This window comes from Propithecus coquereli, unplaced genomic scaffold, assembly GCF_000956105.1.
Source record: "Propithecus coquereli isolate 6110/MARCELLA unplaced genomic scaffold, Pcoq_1.0 Scaffold301, whole genome shotgun sequence".
NCBI lineage: Eukaryota > Metazoa > Chordata > Mammalia > Primates > Indriidae > Propithecus > Propithecus coquereli.
In genome coordinates this window covers 270669-291739 of record NW_012148631.1, presented here as the reverse complement: position 1 = coordinate 291739, position 21071 = coordinate 270669, and the positions used below count along the sequence as shown (strand labels likewise).

Below are 21071 nucleotides of genomic sequence, written 5' to 3'. Positions count from 1 at the left end.
AACAAAAACCATAGCTGCCGTAGAGATCAGCATCCGAGACGTTACCAACCCCCTGACATCCCTGGACAGGCCAGCCCCAAGCAGCAAATCATGAAAGTCTGGATACTGTGTTTAGTCATTTGGGTTCTGGAATAATTACTATTATCGTAAATGTTTTATAGCTCTCATTACGACTCACATTTAAATATCAGTGTAGTAATACATTAATAAGTCATTGCTGCCGGACTGCTGCCGGATGCAGTTACGGTTGAAGCCCTGCGTGTAACTGTACCGTGCTTTCAGCTAAATTACAGCTGGGCTGTGAAGTCCACCTGGAGTTGAGGGGCTGGGCGTGGTCCGAAAGAAGCCCCTTCTCTGCAAACTCTTCTTGCTCATTGCCTTCCGAGACAAGCAGGATGCTCAGATTTTTTGTCTGATGGTCAGTCCACAACCCTACCTTGGTACCCCCCAAATCTGGAGCCCAGAACTCTGAGATGGATAGAAGGGGAAATGAAAGCATCCCTTCTGCCCTGGAAGCATTTCTAATCCAGTGCAGAAGGTGGGGGGCATAGACCTGACCCCCAGGAAGCTCTCCAACAAGGCGCAGAGCCTGTTCTGATGGGAGTGACAAGTCCTTCACGTTGTCTGATGAGGTATTCTGAAAGCTTTCTGGATAGACAGAGACAGGATGGCTACTACCCACACACACAGAAAAGATAAGACACATGAAACAAAATAGCTGAGTAGGTTCAACTTCATAAAATGCCAAATACCTACATCGGTGCATTAGTAAAGTTACAAAGCAGGCAGACGTAGGCAACGTAAATTTGAGCTGTTCATTCCTCTTTACCACACAATATGTCTCACGTGGTGCCACACACATGATAGGTGCACAATTCATATGGGAGAGAGGGAGAAAAAAGAATTAGGTCCCGCACCTTTGTGTAAACAGACTTCCTCCTGGCCTTATTGGCCAAACAAATGATGACTGGCCCAGGGTCGGGGTGGGGAGGTTGAGGACTAGTCTGGGGTGGGGGAAACGTGATCATTAGAGTCCTGCTGCAGACTGGGGCCTGCAGAAGGAATCAGTGCAGGGTCCCTTGGGTGGGGTGAGCATGGGGACCACCGTGTGCTGGGCGAAGCTCTGTTTCTGTTTCCATGGGGGGTGGAGTTGGCGGGGAATAGAAAAGACCAGGACAGCACTAGGTCCTCTCCACCGATGTCACTAAAATGCAGCCTCCATTTATTGAGCACGTGCTACATCTAAGCTTTTTACCAGCCTGCAAGGGAGGTGCCGTTACCTGCTTCCTTCCACAGGTGAAGAGCCTGTGGATAAGAGATGTTGATAACTTGCCCCAGGCTACACAACTAGGGAATAGTAAGACCTGATTTGAACCATGTATGGACCAGGTCATGGGGCTATAGTAGTATGCAAGGTAGAAAACATCCCTTTGCAGAGCTTATGCTGCAGCGGACTCTTGAAGAGGAAGATAATGTGTTTACCAAGAGCCAAGGGCAGAAGAGGTCTGCTTAACTAGTGAAGGCTTCCGAAGAAAGGCTCCTTCCTAGGCCAGTGGGGGCCAGTGGAGACCCAGGAAAGGACAAGAGGAATTAGGTTGTTGAAAAGGGGATGCCCGACGTGGCCCTGGGAGGAGCAGAAGAAAGAAGGGCACAGGAAGGATTGCACCAAGGGCTGTATCCAACTCCTGCTCGATGAGGCAGGTGTGGGGTCAGAGAGCTGAGCCCAAGGCCCAACTTTCCCACACGGTGTTGTCTCTCCCTCTGGGTCATCAATGAACTAACTGACCCGAAAGTCCCTCCTGCTCCATAGCATTTCCAGCTCTGCAGACGCTCCCTTGGCTGCCACGCTTCCCCTGGGCTTCCATAACGGGTCCCTGCGGAAGGGTCAGCCCAGCTGTACTTGCCTATAGCCTGATTTCATTCTTCAGCATCCTTATTTCACTCTGGCTCATTTATGGAGCTCACACCTTTCTCCTCGCTGTTCCCTGAACAAAAGTACCAGTCAGTGCCCACATTGCACTGTAGGAGTTCCACTGTGGTCATGAGATGCCCAGGAGAGAGGAGACGTAGTCCCTGTCCTCACAGACTGGCTTGAGATAAGATGTGCTTGAAGAGTCAGAAGATGCCAAGAAAACGAATCGTGCGTGAGGAGACATATGCGATGGACAGGGCACGGAGATGGTGGCGAGGGAATGCTGGGTTCAAGTCCCATCTCCAGAGAGTGGCCGCTGTGGTCCTTGGAAAAGTTACTGTACCTCTCTGTAGCTCAGCCTTCTCACGCATCATGCAGGAGCAACCCCTCTGCAGACTTGCGTGTTACTAAGCAACATCACTATATCTGTTTCCTTCTCTCTAAACTGAGGACAGCAATACGTAATTGACATCAGAGGTGTAAGAATTAGAGATATCATAATGAAGCACTCAGCACACAGTAGGATTTCGGGAAGCGATATTGTTACTCGAGGTGGGTAAGCAAGTCCCAAGAGGGCAGCAGAGGGAAGGAGGGCTCCACTGGATAAAGGAGTCAGTGGATGCTCTTGTCATCCGGAGACCTGTCCACTTGTCTTCGGCTGCCCCACTGGCCGGCCGGCTGCTGTCGACTTGTGGTGTCTCTTGCAGTCACATGCACCCTTCCCTTCCCTTCCACAAGCGTCCTGGTGCCTCCTCCACACTCCCCGTGCTCTCCCCGGCTGACCATATCCCTGTATTCCCTGTCTCCGCAGCACCCTCAACAACAACAACATCAGCCGCATCCTGGTCACCAGCTTCAACCACATGCCGAAGATCCGCACTCTGTGAGTAAGAGGTCCTTGTTCCTTCCCCCGCCTTCTCCCCGTCTTACACACCCAAGGTGCAGCGCTCCAAGCTGCTTGTAAAACCTGCCATGCCCAGACTTGGCAAACAGCTCCTGTATTCGAATGCCTCCTCCTTCTGCAAGTGAGAGCAGATGCGGGGAAGGGTCACGGTGCCATCTGTGGTTCTGAACCGCCATTCTGCATCAGACGGACTCATGTCTCTTCACCCCGGGACTGTGGGAATTCTTCCTGTATTGTGTGTTTGCATCTTCCATCTTGATGGGAGAGATTATTAGTTCTGTGTTGTCAGAGAACATATAGAACTATGACTTAATGATTCACCATTTCCTTAGCTAATGTCACAGACCATTAGCAGTTCTGTCACGTTGCCGGTGGTTACGTAGTTTTCCCCTGGGAATGGTGCAGGACAGGGAGCACCAGTCCATCCCTCCTTCTCTCCTTTCCATCCGGCCCCTGCTCACCTGCTCCCTGGCTGACACTCTGACATTAGAATGCAGTAATTCTGATACCCGGTTCTTTATGAGGAATAGCTTAAGTGGGCTTAAGCCTTCCAGGGCGTGTACTGAGGAAGCAGATCTCCCCATGACACCAAATACCAAGAGCAGTTCCAGTGCCCTTGTGACCCCGGGGAACTCCCCTGTCTTCTCAACAAGAAACCTCTCTGTCAGTTTCTCTGCAAATGGGCTCTGGTGGCCTTTCCAAAGACGCTTAAACTTGATGCTTGGCTTGTGTTGGTGGAACCTCGGCGGTATTTGCATTACAGCAGTTGGGGAAAGCCAGGTCCAAGGGTGTTCAGCAAGTACATTTAGGGCCAAGGCAAAGAGCTAAAATTCCTGTGGGACCATTTATTAGCCCTGTGTCCTCCATTCCATCCTCTGTAAATAGGGGCGGTGGTGAGGATCAGATGAAATTAGATACATAAATTGCCTGGCATGTGATAGACAATACAGAATATCGATTGGTATACCGTTGTTATTATCACACTGTTTATCCAGAAATCTGGATGAAAGTTCCAAGCAACCAGCTCATCTGTGCTCCCCAAGCAACACAGAATATATAAGATTTGAAAATCCTTAGAGCAGAGGTTCCCAAAGTGGGGTCCCTAGGCCAGCAGCATCAGCATCACCTGGAACTTCTTAGAAAAGCAAGATTTCAGGCCCCAGCCCAGATCTATGGAGTCAGAATCTCTGGAAGTGGACACGAGCAATCTGTTTTTAACAGGAGATTCTTTTCCAGTAGATTCTAAAGCTCATACAGTCTGAGAGCCACTGCATTTATGAGAAAGCGACCAAAGAGGCAATTTCGAAGGAGGTGATACAGAGCACCCCAGGAAGGACCCAGAGCTTGGAGTTAGGCAGACCTGAGTTTAAATGTCAGCTCTGCCACTGGCTTTGGCGAGTCTCTCATCTCTGTGCTTCAGGGAAAATGAGTTAGCAAATGCTCACCTCAAAGTGGTGACAATGAAGTACACTGTAACGTGTACCGTGCCTGGCACATGGTGTGTGCACAACCAATACTAGTTATTATAAAGAGGGATAATAATCCGAGCCCAGCTTCCATCTTTGCTTCCCAAATTCTTCCTTGGATCCATCATATGATAGCGTAGCTTAGCCAAGAAAAGTCTATTCTTTTTTCTCCTCTTAAAATGAGATGATGCAGTCATGGAATTTTAAGGCGATGCTGTTTGGTCTTCAAAGACTTCTTCAAAGTTCCCAGCAAAGCACAAATGAGCTGGGGAAAGAGGGTGGCCCAGAGCTTCTGGGCAAGAAACAGAAAGTGAGGGTGCCAGGCCTGCAGTATCCCCAACAAGTGCATTGCATAGGAGAAAAATGACTCTCATCTGCCGAAATCCGCAGCCCAGTTCCTGTGTGCTGTTCTGTGATTATCCTCGCTCTTTGCTGTTTTCAGTTTAGGAGCAGCAATGCCAGAAGCTGGGCTGGTTCCATGGAGTTGGGGGACAGGGTTAGGCTTGGATCTTGGGTGCTTTGTTTGGTGTGCACTGGGGAGGGGGAAGAGAGCGTGAGGGTTTTTTCTCCTTGTTTCTGTTGTCATTCTTCTCTGCCATCCTGAACATTCATCTGATGAGTTCGGATCAATCAATCAATCTTGTCTGTTCGCCTTGCTCCCTGCCTGCTGCCATTTTCTCTTTAGTTTAATTTCAGAGATGGCTCTGTACAGAACTCCCTGGAGACCTGAGCTGACTAATCCCCCTTCACTGTAATTAAAGTGTGCAGGGTGGGGTGGGGGGGACGGCTGGTGGTGGTGGAGAAGGAGGGAAGAGGAGAGAGGAAGGAAGTCATAAATGGGATTTCTAAAGGAAAGCTTTTATATTGAATTCAGAAAGCCACATTTTATAGAGAATGAACACTGACCCTCTCTAAAAGGATTTGCTGGAAATTTAATTTAGCGTCTGTGGCTAAAAGGCACCTTTTAAAAATTGGCATTTGTATTCATTCACCTTATGTTCTGTAAAGGTGGTTTCATCCACATGGAATATGATGTGTCCACCAGCAAAAGATCGCAGAACAACATGCAGGAACCACCCAGCCACCTCGAGTGCTTTGGTTTCTAATTAAGAAACCATGGCCTAGTACAGGGAGGACCATGCGTTGGTAAGACACTGAAATCTGGAGCTAGTTTCTTCTAGCTTATAATAATCATAACAATAGCAAACGTTTCTTCAGTGTTCTACTGTGTGCCAGGGCTTGCGCTCAGCACTTCCCATACGTCATTTCAGTGCTCACAACAACCCTAGGAAGGAGGCACCACTAATATCCCCATTTTACAGATGAGAACACTGAGGCCCAGAATTAAATTGCTGCCCACAGTCAGAAAACACCAGAACCAGTGTCAGACTTGGGCAATTTTCCATCAGAGCCTGAGCTCACACCATTCAGCATGAACAAAGGCAGAAGAGCAGGTGCCAGGTGAGAAGAGGGAGGGGAGACGGAAGCTTCCGCACAGCCCAGGAGCCCATGTGGGCCACCCTGGCTTGTGTCATTGCCATCAAACCTCACCAAAAGTATTGAAAGTAATTAAAATAATGTTTCTTCTCACTCAAGAGGATTAGAACTACTCCTGGCAGTGCCCGAGCTTTATTAATAATTTCATGCTCACTGTGATTCTTTTTCTTTCAATATTAGTATTTGGGATGGTATTGCTCAATTTGATCTCCCAGACCTGCGAAAGGCAAGAATCCATAAAATTCCAAGAGGAGGAAACAGGGCCTGGGCACTGCCCTGGGCTCCACTGCCTTGGGCTTTTGACAAGAATGCTCATGTGGTTTCCAAGTCAGTTTGGGTCACCTCTTTTGCATGGTCCTCTTGGGAAGGGAAAAATTCCTATGAAGATGGACAAAGGGACAAGCAACACCTGTAACAAGGTTAAGAAGAGAGGTAGCTTGGGGCTGGCCAGCCAATACCAAGAAAAAACCAACCTAAAACAATCTTCCAAAAGGGAAACCTCTGACATTTTATCATCCTGGAAACTATTGAGCTCGGTAAAGATTTGACTTACTAAACATCATTTTTATTGTTCCATTGATCTCTTACCCTTGATTAGAACCGGCAGGGATTTGTTTGCGTTGATCCGCGACCCGCCTCATGCACCTATGCTCCTTGGCTCGTGGTGAATCCCTGTCGCCCCAGTTTCCAGGCCTGCCTGCCAATGAGGGCAACCACCTTCCAAACAAAGCCAAACTCTCATGAAAAGGTTCTGCTTCTCGTAGCTCACAAAAGAGCTGTACCTCAGCCTGCGTACGCCACTGCAGCCCGCCCTGTGCTCGCTCCGCTGTGTCCCACGGACACACCCACTGTTGCCGTGTCCCTAGGCAGCACTTATACCCAGTGGAGGCCACCTGGCCATGGGATCGCCTCCTTTCCTTCCTGCTTTAAGGAAATAGTAACCAGCCAAACGTACGCTGCTACGCCTCCTCCCTGTTCCTGGCAGAAAGTGGTCTTGCTTGTTGAACAGACAGGTCTTGCTTTCCCTCCCAGAACTGAGGTCCTTCCCACCAGCTTAAGATTTGGGTCCTCCCACCCCTTCCCACCTATCTCGCTTTTTTCTAAATTCCGAGGCCATGTTTGCTTCAGCTCAAGGGATCTGAGCTTAGAAATTCAAAGGGGAGAGTCGCTTGGGACCCATATACTCGCTGTACCTTGGGCCTAGGAGCCTATGAAAATGTGTGCAAACCCCTGTAAGATACAAAAAGAAAATTACATCAAGATTAACGATTTTAAAGCAAAATCATAAAAATCTTTTCGAAAGCTTTTTAGCAGAAAGAATTCTGTGTTATGTGGGATATGGTTCCTTTACTCTGTCTGATGGGATGGGATCTGGGGCCCCTGAAGCAGCCAGTGTGTCCAGTGGCCTGGCCCGCGTGGGTTTGTGCCCACGCAGCGGCAGGAAGGCTCCGCCAGCAGCAGCAGGAGTGAGTTTGCACTTGGCCAGCGATTGGCAATGTTGACCTTACGCTAAGTGGAGCGTGGTCAAGAGCCCTTCAGCTCTCTCCAGAGCCGCTCCTCTGGGCTGGCACTCAGTGTTAACTGGCTTAACGCGGAGTACTTGAAAGTCCCAAGGTACAGCTGGCTGATTAGCATGTCCAGAATCGGGCATTTAAAATTTGCATCAGAAACCCAGGTTATATGGTCAGGTGATAAGACTGAAACTCACCCGCCACCACGGCTAACAACCTACGGGTGTAGGGAGTGTGGAAATGGGAAGCCCCATAGACCTTGCGGGGAAACCTTCAGAAGCCCCTGGATGTGCTCAGTTTGCCTCCCAGGGAGTGGAAGGGAAGTTCCGGTCATTTCACCAGATGGGATCCCCTCAGAAGTGGAGCATGCACACCCTTCCGGGGGTTCTTACTCAAGGGCCAAAAAATTGATCTGCAATCACAGCTACTAGAAGAGCAAAGCCAGAGAGCCCTGGAACTCGTTAGAAAATCTTTTCAGAGTTACCCGAATCAGCCAGAACACACCAGACGCACCTGAACTTGGGAAGGAGGGGAGGGACACCGTGGATTGCAAGGGTCTCGTATTCACGTAGGAGAACAGAGAGAAGGTTCACCCTCTGTCTGCGCCCTGCTCAGCCCCGCGGGTGCACACAGGGGTATGGTTTTAGGCCCAGCATACAGTGGGTCCATTAGCGGAAACTTAGGGAGGAAATGAAGGATGGCCAACAGGTGGAGGCCACGGCACGTCTCAGCCACAGTGCCACCGCAGACTGGGCACTGAGATCGAGAAGCGTGTTTCACGCCAGCCATAACTCACACTAGCTAAAGTACTGAAATTTGCAAATGAGCGGCCCTTTGTAAGTTTGACCGGAATACGGATAGTCACCGTAGTGGTGTCGCTTTCCCTCTCCTGTGTGCTGAGGCTGGCTCAATGGGAAAGAAAAGGGTGGAATCGCCGTGAAGAAATGGGCAGTTGCTCAGAACCCTGGGAGCGCCCTTTGGGTGCGGCCTGGCAATGGCAGGGTGGAGGCCCCCGTTTCTCAGTAGCGCAGAGGGAAACGCTCCCTTGGGCTGCTGGGGGCTGTCACGCTGGGGAAAGGAGAACCGGGCTTTTGGCTACTCTGGCTGGCGGTGGCAGCCTCGCCGCTTCATCTGTGACAGCGTCTTCCCTCTGACCCTCCTTTCCCAGGCGCCTCCACTCCAACCACCTGCACTGCGACTGCCACCTGGCCTGGCTTTCAGATTGGCTGCGGCAGCGGCGAACAGTTGGCCAGTTCACACTCTGCATGGCTCCCGTGCACCTGAGGGGCTTCAACGTGGCAGACGTGCAGAAGAAGGAGTACGTGTGCCCAGGTGAGGTGCTCCACCTGCTCTCCCCTGTGGTGCTGTGACTCTCCACCCGGGAGCTGTCGCCCCCCTTCCCCCTGGTCTTAAACACACCCCCTAGCCCAGAGCTTGGTGTGGAAGGAACCCCATAGGCTGTCCCAGAACTCAGTAGTCACTTAAAGAACTCGGTGTGCCTCAAGGGGTTTGAAGATGGAGGATCTTATCATCTGTTAAAGGAAAATACTAAAGGAACTCATGAATCGCTTTCTGAGCCCCGTAATCTAATGACGCAAAGAAACCTAATGTTTGTTCAGCCACACGCAATACGGAAACAGGTATAATGGAGATGTTTTAGCATTTTCTGAACACAATCCTGTTGTGTGCTGCTGTAGAAATTGGGAGACAGGATGACGTAGGCTGTGGCGTCAGCCTGCTTGGCTGGAAATCCCAGCTCTGCCCCGTACTTGCGTGTGACTTTGGCAAGACCTCACGTCTGCAAAATGAAAATAATAATAGTACCTAAGTCAGAGGACGGGTGGGATGATTAAGTGAAATAATGTACATAGAGCACTTAGCATAGTGCATAACACTTGGTAAAAGCTAAATAAAGTGGAGCTTAATTATTGCAGTTTAGTGGGCCCACAAAATGTGCTGGGCTAACATTAGAGTTTGATCTGCGGGTAATTGAAATGAAATAGAAGCACAGGTTGCTTCATAGCACAGAAGACAGAACCGTGCAGACACATGACTAAAGGCTGATCGGAGTTGGGGGTGCGGGGGGCAGGTGGCTGCATGGCCCAAGAAAATCTCCCCAGGGGATATGGCTTTTATAGCAGGTCCTAAATTTTGTTTGCTTGTTCGTTTTTACTTTTCATTCACATCTTCTACTTCCATCAACTCTTCCTTTCTCTGGTGGCAAAGAAGTGGAGCTAATCCCTTGACTTCCTAAAAAAAAAAAGAAAGAAAGAAATCATTTAGTTGAGTTTCCCAAAGAGGTGTTTCAATTTCCAGGAACCCCGTCCCTGGAATTGGGGCCCAGTGGCCTCTGAAGGCTGAGCCTGGCAGTTGTGTGCAGGAGAAAATGAGGACAAGAGGGAGATTAGCATTGTGGGGGTCTCACTGAGGGTTTATTAAGCCCAACATGTGCTGCTGGCTTCAGTACTGGCCCCCTTCTGCTCTGAGTCTGCATTTGCAATACACAAGAATTTTTCCCGAATTCAACTTCCTCTTGTTCTCTGCTGCTTCCTCCTGTCATGGTATTGCTTCATCATGTTATTTATTACCAAAAAATATTTTAACATGTCTCACGCGGTACCTCCATAACTTCCTAGAGACACCCACTGAGAAATCGCTTCCCATCAAACACATATAATAAAACTGTTTATCACATAGGCCCCAAATTCAAATATAGTGACTATAATTACAGTAATTATGAGGCAAAGGGTGCAATATCGGCGTAAGTGCCAGTGAAAGAAATAATTACAGAGTGCAGGAGTCATCCAAGAGCTAGTGAGAAAAACTAATTAGAGAGAATGTTAAAACACATCATTCTAGGTGGGCGCCAAGTCTAATGCGGTGCACAGCCATGAACACCACCTCCTCAGGAAAGCACTGTCCCGTCAAAGGAGCAGCGAGACGTTGCTTACCCAACAACAGTCAGGTTCCAAAGCCAAGGGGGAAAGGCTGGCCCTCCTAAGTCCTGGAAAAGATAATGCCCCAAATCTCCTTCCTTTGAAAAGGCTACTCTAGCAGACAGGTTAATATTAACAGTAACAGGAGCATCTTCATCTCCTTTGTTTAGAGCAATTAAGCCCATTGCTTGTGATGGACCTTGTAGCTTCTGAGTATGCAACCAGGTGTCTTTTGAGGACATGAGAACTTAGTCCAAAGGCTCCAGACATCAGTATGCTGTGAACCTCCAGCCTCTCCCCTGTGGTATGAATTTAGGGCAGTGACATGTTGGGACCCTGATGCATTGGGGGATTCTCTAAGTGCTCTCAGGGTTTAACAGGAATGCTGTGAGGGGTCACTTTATGAAAAGGCCAAGGTTAGCTATAGTGCTCTGGGGGCCTGGGTGCATTGAACATCTGTGACAAATGACCCCCCACCATCGTTAGTGGGGTGCGGGAGGAGCACACCCTCCAAAACCACTACTACCTCTTGAACGATTGCTAAAGTCACTTTGTGAGACTGAGAAAAGGTGTGAGAGGGTGCAGCGTGGGGGAAGGCTCAGTGTGTAAGCACGCAGTCGGAACGCCCGAGGTCAGTCTCTGAGGCCCTACAGAGGGAGGCTAAAGAGATGAACCCTATTCCAGCCCCCACACGCTGCCACAGATGGCACAGGTCTGCCCAGATGCCAGCGCCCGGCAAGACATCTGAAGGAGGCAGTTTTGTGTGGACCTGATTGTGGTCGTTAGAAGCTGCAAAACCACAAATGCTCCTCATTCAAGCCATGGCCCTAATAACTCACAGGAGGAGAAATTCAGTCAAGAATGGAAGGCAAGAACTTCTCTTAAAAAACAGAATCACCCGCTCAGGAGAAAGAGAGGCAATGGACACCAATTAAGCCATTTCTGCGTGTAGCTTCATTACCAGTGGTCCCTGTCAAGGCAGCATAAGAAAAGCTCTCTGGGCCCTTAAATGGCATCAAAAAATTCACCAAACACATGACTGCAGAGACGGGAGAGAGCTTTATCTCGCTCAGCCTGTGAGGGCCCTGCCTGCCCAAGTCCCTGATATCTCTCTTTGAATTAAACTCAGCTGTCTGGAGTGCAGCCTCTTCTCCCCAGAAGCTCTGGATGTGGGTTCCTTATCTCGCCAGCTAACCCAAAAATGTGCTAGCAGCGCGCTTGGCGAAATTCGTCTCCTCTGTCAACCGTACCCTTCCAGTCAAAGCCATTCATTTTCTTCCTCTGGGTAGACAATTGGGAATTTTTCACAAGGGTTGAGGAATATATCTTCATATTTTTATGAACATCTTTTTCTATGTCATATGACTTGACTACTTGGCTTCCATCAGCTATAGCGAAAAGGATTTCAGTGAACTTTTCTTGTTTCAAGAGGAAGGCTAGGCCCTAGGGCTAGAAGAGTCTGTGGTCTATGCTTCTTACCGCCTGGACCAGACCAGAATTTGATCACTGTTCGTGATAACAGATCAGAGAAAAAGTTGACGTTCTGTAAGTTGCAGATTGTTGGGGTTTTATTTCCCTTCCTCATCTAAAGGGTTATTTTGGGGTTTAAACTCTAGGATTTATTTTCATGTGTTAACTTCCTGGTACCTCAATCTGAGAGAGTTTCTACCAGTCACAATTTGTAATTCAAGGTTATTAGTTGAATATTGGACCTCCCGAATCCATTCTCTCCTTCCTTCGAATGTGTTTGAACCCATTGCTGTGTCCATCCGTTTCACACTTATCTGCCCTTGGCCTTGAATGTGAGATATCTTTTCACAAAGACATTAATCTTGTCTCGTGCTAATGAGGGGCCACGTCTTATACTTTTTCAGGCACTCCAGGGCCTAGAACAATGCTTGATCCTAACAGTCTCTCAATAAACACTTCGTTTATTATTAAAAATGAAATATGCTTATCTTCTTGGAATGAGAAACTTTCCCTTTTTTTCTTCTGTTTTTAAAATTTGGGACTAGTTACTAAGTATAAAGATAATTAAGGTAAGCCATGACTAGCCACCCATCTCCTTAGGAGGTTTTAATTAAAATACCATAATTGGACATTGCAGGAATGAGATTATTAGGTTTATTTAGCCATTCCCAAAATTATCATGCCTCTGGTATTTAAATCACATTCATTTATATTCTCATCATAATTGCTTGAGTCCCATTGTCATTGCAGTCTGTTGTTGGCTTTTGAAAGGACAGAGGCCAGGAGGGATGCTTAATTTGAATACTAGAATTAATTTATTCCCACATATTCACAAGGCCATTGGAGTACTTGATTCTGTGCACTCGTACTCCATCGGGTGAGGTTCTTCTGTTGTCATTTAAACTTTCAAAAGATTCTGTAAATTTTTTTACATTGTTTTCAATTGACACATAATAATTGAACATATTTTTGGAATACAGCGTGATGTTTTGATAAATGTATACATTGTGTAAAAATCAAATTAGGGCATTTAGCATACCTATTATCTCGTACATTTATCATTTCTTTGTGGTGAGGACATTCGGAATCCTCTCTTCTAGCTATTTTGAAATATCCGACACATCATTGTTCGCCATAGTTATGCTCCTGTGTAATTGAGCACCAGAACTTACTCCTCCTGTCTAATTGTAACTTTGTACCTGTTGACCAATCTCTCTCTATTTCCCCCTCTCTGCTACCCTCCCCAGCCCCTGGGAACCACCATTTTATTCTCCAGTTCTATGAGGTCAATTGTTATAGATTCCACATATGAGTGAGATCATGCAGTATTTGTGTTTCTGTGCCTGGCTAATTTCACTTAACATAATGTCCTCCAGATTCATCCATGTTGTTGCAAATGGCAGGATTTCCTTTTAGTGACTGAATAATATTCCATTGTGTATACATACCACATATTCTTTATCCATTCATCTGTTGATAGACACTTAGGTTGATTCCATATCTTGGCTGTTGTGAATAGTGCTACAATGAACATGAGAGTGTACACACCTCTTAGACATACTGATTTCATTTCCTTTAAATATATATACCCAGTTGTGGAATTGTTGGATCATGTGGTAGTTCTATTTCTAATTGTATGAGGAATCTCCATATGGTTTTCCACAATGGCTGCACTGATTTACATTCCCACAGGACACAGGAGTTCTCCTTTCTCCACATCCACACCAGCATTTGTTATTTTTTGGCTTTTTGGGAGTAGCCATTCTGACTGGGGTGAAGTGATAGCTCATTGCACTTGATATTTTGTAAAGACAGAAAGATAGAAACATGCTCTAACACAAGAGTATTCAGCCATCTCTGGTGTAGCTTATACAATCCGTGTTTTGGCCTCTGAACCTGTCCTTCCTACCTCCTGAGGTTCCAAGGCTCCGATGGTTTTCAGCTTCATGGCAATAAAGACAGGCATTTGGGGTCTCTTTTTGGCAGAGGAGGCAGAAAGAAGAGCACTGGACCACACGTCAGAACATTGTTGTTCACTAGCTCTATGATCTTAGGCACTTTGCTTTACCTCCCTATTCTTAAATTCCCTCACCTTATTCTAATGGAAAGAGAATAATAGAACCTAAATCATAGGTTTTATGAGGATCAAGTGAGATAATGTATACAAAGCACTTGACGCAGTATCTGGCGCATAGTAAACAAAGTGAAGTAGTACGTGCTGGTTGCTGTGTTTACTAGTTGCTATTGTGAGAATGGTGATTACTCTTAGCTTGGCCACCGTGTCCTTGGGCAAGTACTCTCCTCTCCCAGGGCTTCCATTTCCTTCTGTATCCATGGGGCCATCAGTGTGAAGTTTGGTGATCTTTGCCCCACTCACCTGGGCAGACAAATTGGGGCCTTTTGCTTTCCGCACGATGGTCATCCACATTTTGCCAATTAGTAAGAGAACAAAGATGAGATGGCTGCTGGTAGGAGCCAGGTCCCTGGTCATCACTCCATCTTTCTTGTCTCTGAGAACTTGAGGGGGAGTTACACAGCTGGCAGACGTGGGATTCGTGGTACAGCACCCACACTAGCAACCGCAGGGACTTTGCCTGTGAGAGGCCTGGCTGGGGACCTCCCTGCCCCTCACGTACCAAGTGCCCCCTGGGCTGGGGGGGCAGCACCGCTGATGCCCAGTGATGAAGAGGGAACAGCCTCCCTTCCCCCGAGCTCTGCTTTGTCCTCCTTCAAGTTACTAGGCCATGGTCCTGGGAGTCTCAGGAAACATCCGAGATTCTAGTCTCGTTCTAGTTTCTGCCTTGTTTGGCACAGAAGTAGCTTTGGCTTCAGGGTTGAGATTCCAGAGCTCAAGTGGTGATCAAGATGTGCCCCCAGGGGGGAGACACACACATGGGCCACATCCCCATCTCCCTCTTCTGGAAGAGAACATCCTTCCCTCTCAGTGGAGCAGCATTTTAGTATCACTGAAAGAGTTCCATGAGCAGGTAGCTTGGACACTTATTTAAAAGTGAAGAAAGGAAGAGCGAATCCACATGCACTCCTAAGTTGTTAATAGAACATCTTAGAAAGTACATTACCGGGTTCTACAGGCCAGTCCGTCACTGTGCTCTCAGTTAAGGCCACTTTCTTTGCCAGTAGACAGGCTCACTCAAGGACAACCTGGATTCATGAGAACATGTTATACAAGAGGGCCACACATGTGCATGCAGGCACATATCCAGATATCCCCTTTCATCAAAGATACGTAGCGAGATTCCTTCTACCCCAGTATGAAAACTCTGTTCCCATTCCTCCCTGCCTTCCAGCTTATAGCCACGTAATTTGCTGGGTAAAAATCGTATGTGTTTCTTTACTTTGTCCTCTTTGGGAATTCATTTCCTCTGCCTCCCCCAACACGTATGAACAGGAGAGGCTGGGAGCGGGAGACCTGCTGACAGAGCTCAGCAGAGTGCCTAGGACACCCTGACCTGTGCAGGTGAGATAGGCTCACAGGGGCCCTAGGTGACTGGGCAGGTGGCTTTTGCCAGCACTGAGAGCTCTGGTGGAAAGAAGAGAGCTTCAGGCAGGAGAGTCCCATCTCCACATCCTACATCCGATCCTGCCTCCCAGCGTCCAGGGAACTCAGAACTCAGGGAGCCTCCCTGCGGGGCCCTTCCAGAAGGAACACTCACCTCCATAGCTTCTGCCAGGTTTCTGGGCCAGTTTCCTTCACGTGCTCATCTTCTCGTTCATCCAAGGTATACTTACGAGTCCGCGTTTTGTGTCAAGCCCTGTTTTAGGCACTGAGAGTACAATAGTGATTAAGCCAGAAAAAGTCACTGCCATTATAGAATTTACATTCCAGTCTCAGTATGTCCAGAGACACAGCAAAAGGGCAGGACTTCTGCCACGTAGCTCTCAGAGGCCCACGGGGAAATGGGCTTGGTCCCTCGACATTGGTCAGAGGAGAATGTGTCTAGGGAAAATGAACCCATCTTTCAACCCCGTTTTAAACCCGAAGTGTTTTGTTCAAACAAGAAGGTAACGTGCTCACCACGTGTGAATGCCTGGCTGGGGAGCTGCCAGCCCAGGGTGCTGTCAGAGGCTATAATTAGCATTGTTTCTCTCTGCGTAATTAAAGGTGCTGTTAGTGACCTGGTTAAGGAATCTTCTTCAAAGGTTTTTTCGCCTTGACAGCATCCCTTGAAATGTAGCACACACTGCCAACAGAATCAGAGCCACCCTGTGAAAGACCCAGCCAGCTCCCAGGGGGGACTTGAGGCTACAACCTGGGTCTGGTTTAGAGCAGAATTACTTTCGACATAGTAGTCAGAGGGTACCTTTGAAAAAAACTCCGTGTCAGAACTTCCGTTGCCATTAGAAGCCCTTGAATATGTTATCTTTCTTTCCCCTTTTCCAACACACCCCATCCAAGCAACATTTTAACAGATCAAAAGAGGGACAGCCATGCGATCCCTCTGCTGGAACAGATGGAATTGCAAGAGCTCAGAGTCCTGTCCCTGACATTTCCCAGACAGGGAGGTGTCCCAGGTGTGGCGATTCTCCCTGTCTTTCTCAGGTGCGCTCTCCCCTTGATGTGGAAGGCCAGGCATGGCAGTTTGCTTTGGGGAGCGCCATCTGCACTTCAAAAGCCCTGACATCTGAGGCCAACTGCTCCCAACCTCCCTCAGATGTGGGTGCTGGGATGGGAGCCTCCGTGCTGCAGATGCTCTTTGCTGCCTGCAACGAGAGACAAAGCAGATGAGGGAAGGATGTTGTTAGGCCTCTTCACACCCTCTGCTTCCACTCTGAAGAGTAGGAGCAACTGATCTTTAGTCCCAGAAAGGACTTCAGAAATCATGCAATCCAGACTCCTTTTTCACTGACGTGGTAACGGAAAAGCTCAGAAAGGGGTGCTGTGACTTGCCAAAGGTCTTGCAGATAACCAGTAAAAGCAGACCCAATAATAATGATAACAACCACTAACATTGCTAAGCTCTTAGCCTGTGCCATGCGTTCTAAATACCTTTCGTGCGTTTGATGCGTTAACTTGCTTTGCCTTCACCACAAAACCTGGCTATGAAATAAGGAAGGGAAGTGAGAATCTTTGGTCTTTGGGCTGGTACTTTCTGGGAAGGTGACATTCTGAGTTAAGCCAGTGGCATCAATTGGGGCCCCTATGGAACGATCACTCCTGGGGCTCGTGGGGCCTGTTAGACATGGAGCACGGGACCCTCCTCTATGCCTCAGTGTCCAAACAAGGACTTGCCCCAGACACAGTTGGTTCCTCTGATTCAACCCTGGTAGCTAGACTCACTCTGGCTTCCCAGACTCTGTTACTCCAGTGAATGGGGCCAAACTAAAAATCATCTCTTCCCTGCACATGTTTTTGATGTCTTATATTTAATCCACATCCAAGAGCCCCCATCCAGTGGGCCCACGTCCGATGAGCGAGAGGATCTGCAGAGGTGGTCTGAGCGTGGTCTCAGCCTGCTCTTTGCTACGGGAGGAGGTGTGGAAGGACATCACAATGACCCCTGCTGGCTGCGTCCCACAGGCGAGGGGTGCGGTCCTGGGAGGGCCATTGGGTTGGGTTTCCCTTCTGGACGGTAACATCTACACTTGAAGAAGTAACCATGTGTTCGAGATTCTTACCTCCCTTTGAGGTCGTAGTCAATAGCATGAAAATGTCTTTAAAATGTTTGATTTTACTTCTTGTATTCGAGATTTGATGTGAGCACCAGAAAAAGTGATTAAGATTCTGGGTGACTTGTTGACTCTTGAGTTAAGTTACTAATGGGTGTGTTTATCTGCATTTGGCTTTCTAAATAAGCTTCATGAGTACCGTTTGCTTGGATTTCTATCACTTTGCTGTAAATCCACAGTGGTTCTTAACCTCAGCCAAAATCAAGAGCTGATCCCAAAATACGTAGTAACTTATTTGCCTTTTTTGTCTAATGAGATCAGTTTTATTCGCATGTTCCTTGGACACAAAAGCCATTTGGAAATGCTCAGGTCTCGCTTCTGATGGCTGTACTGACACTTTGACAACATTGATGCCCCAGATGGGGAAATTCTGCCACCTTTTTTCCTCCCGCCTGGTTTTGCAAGGTCTAAAGCTGTGTGTCCACTTAGCATTCAGTTGCCAGATAAAAGCCAAACATCCCAGGGGGGACCTGGGGGAGTGGTCCCAGTGCACGCTCTTTGGAGCCCAGTGGCATATTTTCCTATGTGATTGACTCTGAGGGCTTCTCTTTCTCTGAAAGACTAGGATGATGAGATAGCAGAGCAGGTGGAGCCGTGCAGAAACAGTGAAGTCAGGTCAGACTCTCTCGTCTTTGCTGAATATTTAGCCGGTGGCACCTGTGTCTCCCAAGTGAGGGGAGATGTCGGTGGTGATAATTTTTCAGATATCAGGTCATGCTGCATCCTTTGGACGCTGGTTAAGGGTGCAAAAGCCTGGCAGCTCCCAACATTGACGTGAATTGACCCCTGTGTTCTGGCCCCACAGGCCCCCACTCGGAGCCCCCGTCCTGCAATGCCAACTCCATCTCCTGCCCTGCGCCCTGCACCTGCAGCAACAACATCGTGGACTGTCGAGGGAAGGGCTTGACGGAGATCCCTGCCAACTTGCCAGAGGGCATCGTCGAAATGTAAGTGCCACCCCTCCGTCCGTGGTGAGTTCATCTCTCTATCCCAGCTGATCACGCACTAGGCTGTCAGCACATTGGCTATTGGTCTGACCATTAAAAACACTCGGAGTGTCTTTGTTATCCTTCCAGGCGTGCCTGGGTATGATAGCTCAGTGGTCAAGATCATAGACTCAAGAACAAAGTCTGTAAGCTACAGCCCATGGCCAAATACACCCCTGCCAATTTTCACAAATAAAGTTTTATGTATTGGAAGACCTCCACACCCATTGTGTGTGTTTTGTCTGTGGCTGTTCTAGTGTGGCAGCATTGAGTAGACGCGGCAAAGGGCCAGATGGCCCACAAGGCCTAAAATATGTTCTGTCCGGCCCTTTTTAGTGAGTTAACCAATCCCTGCCTCAGAGCCACACTGTGTTTGTATCCTGGCTCTACCATCTACCAGCTGTGTGACTTCAGGTAGAATGATTTCTCGTTTGTCTTTGGTTTTCTCACCTATACTAATATGATGATTATAGCATTACACCTCCATGGGTCATTGTGAAAATGAAATCAAATACCCGCGTGAAGTGCTTAGTGCAGTCCTCAGTGCGTGGGCAAGCGCTCTACGCAATGGTGGTAGTGAGTAGGCGAATGATGAGCTGATTTCATGGCTACCACCATCTGAGAAAGGGACCGAGTTCCTAATCATTTCAAATCTGACTTTTGTCCTCTAGATTAGAGCTTTAGGTAAAGAGACGAGATTGGGTGTGTCTACGCATATGTACAGGTGTCAAAAATTTTAGTAAAATTTGTTTGTCTGCATAGCTCAGTCTTTTCTGTTCTTCCCTCATACATTAGAAAGTGGCCAGTGTCTCATTCTGGAATGAGTAGAGGCTCAGTCAGCACTGAGCTCAAGATCACTCTTTAAATGACAGCAGTTGTTTTCATCTTCTCTCTTCACCTTTAGATGGCTCCGTTAAAAACATCGTTATGTGGAACCCTTCTGCTGAAAACATCATTAGAGAAAATAAAAGATATAGATTTCCCTTTCTCTCTGCTTCATCATCGTCCTCCCCCACTCTCCTCTCCACTGCTCCTTCTCTTCCCCCCGCTCCTCATGCCCTTCTGTTCCCAACTCATTCAGATAGACACCTGCGGACTCTTCCATTCAGTTGTGTGTTCATTCACCAAATGTCCGTTGTGAGCCCATTGGGTCCCAGTCACTGTTCTGTGCCTGGAAAGACAGCGATGAACATAGACAAATTTCTGCCTTTATGATAGTTGCATTCTAGAGGTCAGGGGAATACATAATAAGCAAAGTAAAGTAGATTAGAGACTTTGTTCGAAGGTGGCGGGTTCCATGGAGAAAAATGAAGTAAGTGAGGGAAGAAAGAAGTGGCCATGTGGAGGAAGAGTATTGTAGGGAGCGGGACTAGCATGTGCAAAGGCCCTGAGGCAGAAGTGTGCCTGATGTACCAGAAGGCTGGTGAGGCTGGAGTGGAGCATACCAGGGGATGAGGTCTGGGAGGTAACGAGGGGCCAGATCCTGGGGCATTGTAAGGAGTTTGGTTTTGCGCTGATTGAGATGAGAGGAAACATGACTTAATCACAGTGGAGTCTTAGTTTCTTCCTTCTTCACCTACTTTGCCAACTTTTCTCTGATTTCCTTTAAAACTCTCTTCCCCAGCCCCAGCGGACACAGTCCATGCCTCCATACCCTTGCTGGAGGCAGGAGCTGGCCAACAAAGAGTCCTTTTTGCCTGTCGTCCACGCCCTCTGTGGCCTTCATCCATCCGTGCTCACAGTCCTCAGTCGTCTTTTCCACGAGCACCAACTATTCGTTCCCCTGGTGTCTTGCTGTGACTCTCCTTCAGTCCCCTTGGTCCGTTGCTCTAGCTTTGCAGAGCTCTCTCCGTGGATCTGCTTAGACCGCACCCAGCCTCCTGCTCCTCCCTTGCTTCCCTCCCTCCCTCTTCCCTTTCTGCACTGTGTCCGCCCATCATTTCCTCCCTCCCTTGGTGCATTTCCCCTCTCCCTTGCCCTACCATGGTCTTCCCACTTCACCTCCCACCCGTCGCTTTCTCTACCCAGTGAACCCTCTGCTGCCTTCGCAGGAGCCCCCCCTTCCCTCTCCGTCCACGCCAGGGCGGGGCTTTGGGCCTCCCACCCTGGATGTCCCAGACAGAATCCCTGCCGGCCCTCACCTCATTTCAGATTCCCACAGATCCTTGCTTTCTTTCTCTGCCCACCTCGTTCTTTTCTCCCTCCATCCGCCAGGTTTTATCTTTTCTCTTTGGCGACCTCGGACCTTCCCTTGGCCGGATTCCAAACCACAGTCTGATGAAAGAGGCCAGTCCGGGTAGCCGGGCTGTAGCCAGTGACCCCCACCTCAGCCCTGATTCAGGAGCCCCATGTCTGCCCCCCTCTTCTCTCTCATCACATCTCTGTACCCCCGGCTCGGGCCTCGTGGGTACATAGCTCAGCTCTCTGGGAGAGAGAAACTTCAGATATCCACATCAGAGGTGCGCCGGGCCTCTGTGCAGGTCAGACCATACCTGGACGTTTGGGCTCACACCTGGATGTTTTATTTTAAAAGCAACAATGGCAAGCTAGAGTGTAACTGGCAAAAGGCTGTCTGATTATTACCAAGTGTTTCCTGATATGGTAAAAGTAAAGCAAGAAAAACAAGAACAATGGGATGTTTTTCCATCGAGCAAAAATATTCAATTTAAAAGAATGTCCTTTATTTTATAAAATGATAGTC

At 48.2% G+C, this 21071-nt stretch overlaps 1 protein-coding gene across 2 annotated transcripts in view; it reads left to right on the top strand.

Moving 5' to 3' along the window:
- The window catches only part of SLIT3 (slit homolog 3 (Drosophila)), a 593250-nt gene that overhangs the window by 450640 nt on the left and 121539 nt on the right, over positions 1–21071 (top strand). For both annotated transcript variants that reach the window (XM_012649737.1, XM_012649736.1), the window contains exons 7-9: positions 2724–2795; positions 8459–8622; positions 18190–18331. In XM_012649737.1, the coding sequence (XP_012505191.1) occupies positions 2724–2795; positions 8459–8622; positions 18190–18331 (378 nt within the window). The remainder of the gene's footprint in view (positions 1–2723; positions 2796–8458; positions 8623–18189; positions 18332–21071) is intronic.